Source organism: Adelges cooleyi, unplaced genomic scaffold, assembly GCF_023614345.1.
Source record: "Adelges cooleyi isolate 19-005CV unplaced genomic scaffold, UGA_ACOO_1.1 ACOO_flye_CR_arks_rails_tigmint_CR_PRNA_30, whole genome shotgun sequence".
NCBI lineage: Eukaryota > Metazoa > Arthropoda > Insecta > Hemiptera > Adelgidae > Adelges > Adelges cooleyi.
The window spans coordinates 22001236-22011471 of NW_026095971.1; the positions used below are offsets into that span (position 1 = coordinate 22001236).

The following is a 10236-nucleotide window of genomic DNA, read 5'->3' on the forward strand; positions in this document are numbered from 1 at the left end:
TTGTACAATGAATCCCCAACTGCCAACTGCAATAACAAAACAAAAAATAATATATCCTAACCCTCTTATCCTGACCTCTCGCCCTTATCCCGTTTACATCAGCTGCTGATCAAGTTATCAACAGACCTCGGCATAGCCCTCTCAATCGGATCCAACCATCATCTATTCTCAGCTCTATTTCCCTGTCCACTGTAGATCTCGCCACAATCTTGTAGTACTTACTTCTAAGTCTCATTGAAAACCTCGCCTCTTTGTGGTCTTTCTCGTAAGCTATATAATATATATTCTGTTTTATTTCTACTAATCCTTGGGGTCCTTGGGGCTATTCTCCACATCTCGAGCATGTGGTTAACTCCTTCCAGATTTTGTCTATTGTCCATTAGTAACTACTGTATAAAATAATTTTTGTTTATACCTGTGGAAGGCGTATGTGTCTGTTTCGAATGTTTACTCCTAGTTTTAAATCAATAATGTAATCGCTATGTGTATGTTAGTCAACGAAAATAATATTCAACGACGACCTATACACAATATTATCAGACATTGCTGATATTACCTGAAACTAAAGTCTCTTGATAGCCACACCGCTTTTGTAATTTTGTTTTTTTCTAAATACAATAACCGGTGTGTTAATTTTTATTCGAAATCGTGTACTATTCCGGATAACATCTATAATATAGACACCGCCGGAGTTTTCACTGGTAAGTGTGGGATATTGAATTATTTTAAAAAATCATCTTTTTTAAATATGACTATTGTCATATTTGTAACAATTTCCTTCTTCTCAACTTGAATTGCCAAAAGCAAATTTACCGGTTGAATATTTTCCTGTTTTCGACGGTCGTTTTATCCGTACCAGTTATCGCGGGTTTTATAATAGCCAAAGCAGTATTAATAATGACTCAAGCGAAGATGATAAAATATTATGTCATAACTGATTTATTTCCATTGGTGAAAATTACATAAAATCCAAATTATCAGCTTGATGCGCATCGTTTTTCTTACTCAAACATTATATTTAACTAAAATTTTGCATTGAGGAAAAATATTGCCACATATAATAAGGCTATTTGATTACTGTCGTGACATTCGTTTAATAGCATTTTTGATTATTGACTGAACTTTTTAATCATATTATCTTCATCTTTATCCACAAGCAACCATAATTAAATGTGAAATGTGAAGTTTTCCAATGTTGGTTGTAAAAAAAAAACAGGAGTGTTTAAGTAACGAATTGAATATTATAATAGTACTTTTAAGCTGTTTTCACTTCAATTAGTAGGTTTTGATGTGAAATAATAATATAAGCGTTTTATCTATGTACTTTTGAAAGTTTAGCTATAAAACATATCAACAAGACGTTAATTTCCTAAAAAAAAAATCCTATTTATAAACGACGGTAATAATATTAATTATGATTTATTGGGGCCATAGCTAGGTAACAAATATTTTAGTCCACCAAAATTGTTTTATAACATTATTGAAATATAGAAATTACCAAACATATACAACCTAATGATGAATAACACATGTCTACTTGTAATGATGTATATAATTATTTTAACTGTAACCATAATATATTTGTCATATCCGGTGATTTTATTAAAAACATGTATAATAGAACTAAATTATGTGATAAAAAATCTTGTAAGTTGCATTACTCATATTACTTGAAAAATGTTGGTAATTTGATTTCAATTTTGGAAAACTAGCTTATCAGTAAATAGTAAGCAATAAAAAAAAAAATGTGCCATTTATGTTATACACAGTGTAAAACGATACACTAGATAGGGAGGACTTCAAATAGTACAAGTGCAATTATTGCAATTGTAAACTACTCTATAAAAATAATTAATCGTTTGTTCTTTATTGCAGTTGTATCCTATGAACTAATATTATAATGAATGGTCACCATAATAATATGTACAGTACAAAAATCCGATAAATCCAACGAAAAATGCAAAAACAAAAATGTTGTTCGATTTTTTCGCACGGTTTTCATACAATACACAATAATAAAACGCAATGAGATGAACTGCCCAAATGGGGGGGGGGGGAGGTTTAATCATAGTCCTTAACAACGCCTTTTATACAAGAAGTGTGCAATAATAAATTATTTGTGAAATCATTTTATGTTTACTTTTTTTAAATAATAAATGTAAATACATTTAATGACTCATATCAACAAAGCGTGTGAGGCGGTTTGTTTGTTTGGTAATTTTTTTTTTTAACAAACAAAGAAGTCTTGTTGTTATTAGCATAATTTAAAAAAAATTCAAGACGGTGGCACTACACGAGACAAAGAGATAAAATTACATCACGTGGCTAACAGTAGTAGCAAAATAGGTATTATATTTATAACGATGTACCAATTTAAACTTAAAATATGAATTATATATTTCAAAAACAATATTTTCATTGTAATTTTATCGAACTGTTGGATATCTACTATGTCACTGTACTTGAATACATGAAACATGTACAAATAATAATTGACATATTTTCATGATCACTTGATTTTTATAATATGGTCACTTTTCAAACTGTGTATTGTATTTAAGTTGGCAAAATACGGAAGCAGGCTCGGATATAGAGAGTAATTACAAAACAAATAGAACAAATTTGACTAGTGTTTTTTTTTTAGATACCATCATTTCTAGGTACCGGTTTTTTTTTTTTATAAATAATAAAAGAACCACGCGAATAAAGTAATATTAATATGTTGTTTTCAAACACATCGAGTTCTTCCTCATTTGAAGTCGTAGCTGTTTATATTGAACGGTTAATTAGGTTTTCATTAGGAAAAAAAGATTCTTTATAATAATACCGACAGATTTAGCATTGTTGCTCACTTTATGATAGTGTTTTTTGCTACACAAAATGTCTGGACACAAGGGTTTCCCTTTTCAAGTATAACTGACTTATTATTCCAGGAGATATCAACTACCTAAAAAGAGGTCCTGATTACTAAACTAATAATATTACACACATCAAAGTTTAACGTTTAAGTTTTATAAAAAAATTGCCTATACCTCAATAAATGGGAGTGTGACGTCCTCTTTGATGAATGTTAAATACGTTTTAATTTTATGTACCTAATACGCAGTTGTATTTTTATATATTTATAATTTATAACGTTACGATAATTATCGATAATCAAGTAATTTACCTGTTATAATAATATATGAAATACATTTTTTATACCTACTCACAAACATTATCATGGCCGTCTTAGGCTATGTATTCGAAATGAAAACGTTAAAACTTATGTTATACCTATTATATTTTTTTCAGCTTGATCAGATACCTATTTGATAGTTTACTAAACTTAATAGATTTTCCTTTTTTTATTATTCACTAGAACGAAGTGTGCTATTAAACAAGCGGGCTTTTTTTTTTTTTGGGCCTTTTTACCGGGCCACCCTGCTGCTGCTGGTTTTTAGCGTTGCCGCTCTTGGTCACACTGGCCGCCATCGATAACAACAAAACAAAACAAAAGACTACCACCCTCTTCTCCTAACCTTCCGCCCCTCTCCCGCCCGTGCCCTATATAACGTCAGCTGTTCGCCAAGCTGTGTTTAAAATTGTATTATTTTTTTTTCATGTCAAAAAAGCTATAGCTGCCTGCAGCAGGTGTACTATATTCATATGCCATTATCAACATATAAATTTCACTGTTCGGTCGTTTTTGATCGCACAACGATACAATAATTCAGAACATACTGCGTAGTACGTTTTTGTCAGAGCAAGAAGACGACGGATCTCGTTTGAGAGGAATTTGATTAATTAGTTTTTTTATTTTTACACCTATATTAGGTAAAATCGAGTATTCTAGTATTCACACCTCGTCTCATAGTCGCTATCCTTGCCCGGTAAGTGTCTCGTTAACGTTATTAATACAATAATATTATCGTTGCAAAATAATAATGCGTTTATTATATTATTATTATTATGGCGCGTGCCGAGTTCTTCCTAGTTGCGAAAAATATTTCCCATGTTGTATATTGTTTTTTTATCGCATACTTTTGTCCACTCAATATATAAAATAACAAAAAAAGTACCTACTAAGTCCTTCGAAATCATATATTTTATGCACTGTCATTCCCCACCACATTAAATCGCTCTTTCATCGACCCGTCCACTCCCTATTAAAATATAAAATGCGCAGTTCTTTTAGTTGATCCATTGTTTTCTCAAAGGAAACCTTTTTGAAAAAAATCTTAAATAATCTCACACCGACAGCGTAAAGTATAACACGTTCAGTGCTCCGTCCAGATTCGAATCCCTCGCCGGTTACTTTGTGTGAGTACTTGTAATTTAATTTTTTTTCATTCCAAAAATTCTATCTACTATATTTTATTGTACACCCCCATAATATTATTGCTTTATGGCCTATGTGTCTGTATACCGATACATTTTAATTGCCAATACGTTTTTTTCGGTTTATTCATCACTTCGCGACTGTTGTTATATTAAGCATTAGGTATTAATACAGTGTGTGTGAAAATACGGCAGGCTAGATTCTTTGTTTGACCCGTTACACCGCCGCTTTTATGTTTTGAACTATAAATTTATAGTATAATAGATAGGTGTTGGTATGCAGTAGGTTTGTATGTAAACATATTAGAACAGCTTCATAATTTTTAAGTTATACATTTTAACTGTCCAGCAAATTATGAAACTATCTTATTTTTTTCATTTTTCTCCTATGCATTCGTATCAGTACACTTAACACTAGCGCATGTGGTGTAAAAAATATGGTATCTTATTTTATTTTTTAAATTATATCTCGTTTATTCACGAGACATTATTTTTTTAAAAATAATTTTAATTTTTCATTTAATTGTCTATTTTTTTTGTTTGAAAAAAACAATTTAAAATAAGCAAAGTGTAAAATGGAACTGTACTAAAATTAAAATTAAATTCCATATTTGTATAAATTGTGTCGAGGAACAACCGATTTGTTTTTAGCACAATGGGAAAACCATTTGAAAAATTATCTAATGTTTGTCATCATAATGGTGGTCAATGGGGATTAAAGTTCAAGTTGATAAATAATATTTTCCCGTCCGATAATCGTGTGCTACACAATGCTTTAGGAAATGTTAACAATAACATATTAATAGATAGCCTATTACTATTAAGATAGCCTTTGCCTTTCTTCGATAAACTTACAATGATTTCCAACATATCGCCAGACATTCATTAAATATCACCTTTGAATATTTCGACGACAGTTTAATTCTACTATTTGTTGTTGCGTAGTTTTTATCATTTTAACTGCCTATAAATTTTCAGATATAATTTTGTAACTATATTTGTGTGATAATAATTTATTCAATTGTTTTAATAATAAATAAATTATGTATAGACATCAAATCGAAAATGATCAATGATACTTTTATGAAAATTTAGGCTAATAAGTATTTTTTTCTTTTCTTTTAGCCAGCATCATGAAGATCGCTGTGGTTTTATGTTTTGCTGTCTGTGCTATCAGCAATGTTTATTCGTATAATTTAAATTTAAACGAAGTGATTGAAGAAGAATGGAATTTGTTCAAGGTATGTTTATTCGTATAATTATTCGGTTTTGATGAACATAGTCGGTATTAACTAAATACGATTGGTCTATTTTATTTTGACAGGCCCAATTTAAGAAAATCTACAACGATATTGTCGAAGAAGGATTACGCAGGAAAATCTATTTGGATAACAAATTGAAAATCGCCAGACACAATCAACTGTACGAAAGCGGCGAAGAAACGTACCAGTTGGAAATGAATCATTTCGGTGATTTGGTGTGTTGAAATATCATCTTATAAACCAATTATAATATCGCTACAGAATTTTTGCGGTATTTATTGAAATATAATATGTATTAATAATATAATATTATTTGTAGTTGCAACACGAGTACGCTTCGATGGTGAACGGATTCAAAGGCAAACTCGTCAGAGGAGCTCGTAATTATTCCGACGAAGACGCCGTGACTTTCTTGAAAGCAGAAAACGTTGTCCTCCCGCCGGCCGTCGATTGGAGAAAGAAAGGTTATGTCACTCCGATCAAAAACCAAGGACAGTGTGGATCCTGTTGGTCTTTCAGTGCTGTAAGTATTATTGTATAATCTTTAAACAGTGTACAGCTATAACGTGTGTTTTTTTTTACAGACGTTCAAATAGAGTTGTTTGTATACGACATTTTAACATTACGTTTTAGAATTTCAGCAGTTAGGTTAAACAATAGTTTATATCAGGAAGTAGAATCGTAATGTAATTTTTTGGGGTTTTAAGATTGTTGACAATTATCACGGGTTTTCTAAATTAGTTTAACTACGATATTTATATAGGTGTTGATATTTCTGTGCTTAAGATGCCGTAAATTCAACCAACGGACTAGTATTTCTTAAACTCTACGATAATTTTATCGAGAACAAATTTTTCAGTCAATTGCATTATTTTTAAATAAAGTTATAGCGCGCCGTAATGTTAGTTTGTAAATATTTTGGGGGCGTTTTTCTCGATTTTGGTTTCTGCGATTTTTTATGTTTTAAAAAAAAATGGAATCTAAGTTTATGAAAACTTAATAATATTCAGTATTATTTTCTAAAAAAAAAGTATTAAATATGACTCATATATTAACATACAATAAATGCGCTGTGAACATGCATGGTAAAGCTGTGTTAATATTTATTTAGTGAGTAGTGTTTTGACTCTAACGCAAAAATAGAGTTGAAACCAACACTCGATGGCAATACACAACAAAATTATATCTTTTGTAGGAAATCAGTTTGAATATATATATATTACTAGATAGCCGACTTCAGTTTTTTCATAGAAGCTTGGCGACCATATGTAGTGTGGTCAATGTTTATACGGTGTTATCAATATTTCATTGAGATATAATTATAGTAATATACCTTAAACTAAGTAAACCTTATGTATCTCATTACCACAATGATTTATTGATAACATAATTTGAACATTGACCACACTGCATGTGGACGCCAAGCTTTATTTTTGAGAATACGTCTAAACGCATTGACGGCCATCTATCATATCTATGTTTGAAAAATCCCCTTTCTGTTTTTATTTACTTTTTTGATAGTCATGTATATGTATAAATGAAAATAAGTATTAACGGCTGTAGTAGTTAACTTGATTATTTGAAATTTTAGACTGGCTCGCTAGAAGGTCAACATTTCCGTAAAACCGGTGTATTGGTCTCGCTCAGCGAACAGAACTTGATCGACTGCTCGACCAAGTACGGCAACAACGGCTGCGAAGGTGGTCTCATGGATCTGGCTTTTAAGTACATCAAAGCCAACAAAGGTCTCGATACCGAGAAATCTTATCCTTACGAAGCCGAAGTATGTGCATATTGTGGTGTTATAAACTTTATTAGCACATAAATTGCGCATTTGTTTATTATTTTTTGCTCGTCGACAGGACGACAAGTGTCGTTACAATCCCAAAAATGCCGCCGCCACCGACAAAGGTTTCGTGGACATTCCCGAAGGCGACGAAGAAAGTCTGATGAACGCTTTGGCCACTGTGGGTCCGATTTCCGTCGCCATCGACGCTTCGTCCGAGAAATTCCAGTTCTACAAGAAAGGAGTTTACTACAATCCGCGTTGCAGCTCGGAACAGTTGGACCACGGAGTGCTGGCCGTTGGTTACGGTACCGACAGCAAGGGAGGAGACTATTGGATCGTCAAGAATTCTTGGGGCACGGTCTGGGGCGACCAAGGCTACGTTTTGATGGCTCGTAATAAGAGTAACAACTGCGGTATCGCTTCCAGTGCCAGCTATCCTCTCGTTTAATTTACCTTACTTTATGATTTATATTTTAATTTTTTTCCTTTCTTAATTTTTACTCTATTTGACTTATCTCTGCATCTTTGTTCCGTTTGTCCAAATGTGTGTTCTTGTAAATCAAAAATATCGTCTTTAAGCACAGTTATAGCTGTTATTTCAGTCATTCTAGACAAAACATTTAATTTAATTACTTAAAACTATACTACACATGCCAATTCTCCTCTAGCTACATTCCATAGTTGTATTTATTCTTGTATACTTTGTGGGTAATTGTTTTCTTTAAAACTCCAAGGCTTCTAGGGGGGGGGGGGTACACAATGTGTGTTAAGTGCCGTATATTTTGTGATATTAGCAATGACCGTGGCCAATCTTAAAATACACCAAAAAAATTAAAAAACTAGCTGTTAATTTTTATTTTTAAGTACATTTAAAATTATATTCCAAAAAACCTGTATTTCAAGTTCCATTTTTTTTACATTTCCAATATTGATAATATATATATATATTTTTTATTTAAGTGCTTTTATTTTACAATATTATTGATAATATTCTACTATCGATTTGATATTAGTTTTGAAATATATTTGTGTTTTAATGATATTAACTAGTTTAAGTATTAAAAAGGCGTATTATAAACTTGATTAAGTTTACGACTTATGTAATGTACACAATAATTATATAGTATATATATATTATTACTATATTAATAGACTCGTACGTATACATGTATCTCTATAATATAAGATGCGTTCTATGTAAGTGTTATTGTACAACTCGATGCTTGGCTATAGCCAAGCTGATATTATAATGTGATTGTCTTGTGTCTAATAAAAACATAATTTCACTATTGCCGGCAAGAATACACAATGTAACCTAATCAAAAATTCTGTTAAAGTGGACGCCACACCACACGTTTGTTTTTGAGTTGTACTCGAGTAGAATTACAACACTTGTCCCTCGCAAAGCAGTTGTGACGGGAAAATGTTTTTAATTTATTCTATAAAAATGTCTGTGTGGCAGTCTGGCATAAAATAATATATATAACTCTATAAACCTAATTACTATATTGAAAACATATTTTAATTAAGATGTTTTTTAAACCACTAAATCTTGCACGAGTCTATCGATGAACAAATAACTGACGAGTGGCCGTTGTTGATCGTACCATCTACTCGATTCTGTATTCTATATGCTTGCTCCATGGTATATGGGTCGATAGTCGGTTCTTTTGGTACCTTTTAGATCTTAAAAAATATATTAAGACTTTTAAAAATTATTATTTTACTTACATTCGCAGTTATTGGTTTGAACTCGAATTTGGGCCAAGTCCATAGTTGGAGAATCGCCCTTTAATACAAGAGCAACCGTGTATTGATCGACTGGCATATTTACTCTAGTTGACTTGTTATTGTATTGGTTAGACATTAACTGTACACTGTACAATGATTTTTTATACAATCAATTTTAACAATTATTTTTAATACATTACTGCACAAATAAAATATACTAGTAACAGTTTTTTCATAAAAAATACAGCGTACCGCTCGCAGTGTATTACACGGTTTACTTACTCGTTAGGTGCTTAAATCCATAACTGTTCGGTTGTATGGAAATTTGTAAAATCAAATTAAACAATGGATAAATAATAATAAATTCATTAAAACATAGTTATGACTAGCAATATATATCGCTACTCCATTACAGGAGCCAAGTATAGGCAACAATTGTTACACCGAGCATGCCCGTCTGGCAAGTCGGACTGTCTTACTTACAGAAGAGTACTTGTGCGATTGTGTGTGCAATAATAATAATATTATACTCTTTTTCCAAACCACCCTCGAGGTAAGAGTAACAGGCTCGTTTTTTTTTTTGGCGTGGTTTCCCCTCTTGGAACAGTTTTTGCAGACAAACCAAACGTTCCTTCACTTTCACGTCCGGTGTGTCGTTCAAAACCGTCTAAGAAGGCCTATTCCACGACTGCAAGATTTTATTAATAAATTATTAATGTATTATACCTATTATACTGTCGACCGTGTTCGATTGAACTTGACAAGTACAGTACTTCACCATGTTCTGTTCGCCTTAGCCGTTTTCGTTGCTTGAACGCCTCAGCTGTTGTTTCTTGTTTATGGTAAGTTTTTTAGATTTTAATTTCTACTCCATTCTATTTCTGCCACCATGTATTGCCCTTACCTTATATTATACATTTCAATATTTTACCATTACACACTCAAAGGTTTTTTGAGTCTAAATAAGTTGTCTGAACGTTTATCAGTCATGGTTGATGATATATTTAATTTTCAGAGTTATACTTTGGTTAATATCATTTGACTTGTGTGGTAGACACACACTTACGAATCAAATATTTAACACATTTGGCACAGACCGCTGTTGTGTACTTGCGTTATTATAATTTTTACTAA

The 10236-nt window shown here is 31.8% G+C and overlaps 1 protein-coding gene across 2 annotated transcripts; it reads left to right on the forward strand.

Annotated features, from left to right (window-relative positions):
* Positions 1 to 3616: 3616 nt before the first annotated feature.
* Positions 3617 to 8664, forward strand: LOC126839337 (procathepsin L). 2 transcript variants are annotated; one of them, XM_050574615.1, is made up of 6 exons: positions 3617 to 3872; positions 5446 to 5561; positions 5645 to 5797; positions 5902 to 6105; positions 7174 to 7365; positions 7445 to 8664. In XM_050574615.1, exons 2-6 carry the CDS (start codon positions 5454 to 5456, stop codon positions 7817 to 7819), a joined length of 1032 nt encoding a protein of 343 aa, XP_050430572.1. In that variant the 5' UTR covers positions 3617 to 3872; positions 5446 to 5453; the 3' UTR covers positions 7820 to 8664. The 2 variants fall into 2 exon arrangements, with proteins under 2 accessions (XP_050430572.1, XP_050430573.1); XM_050574616.1 differs by lacking the exon at positions 3617 to 3872 and adding an exon at positions 4161 to 4302.
* Positions 8665 to 10236: the final 1572 nt, after the last annotated feature.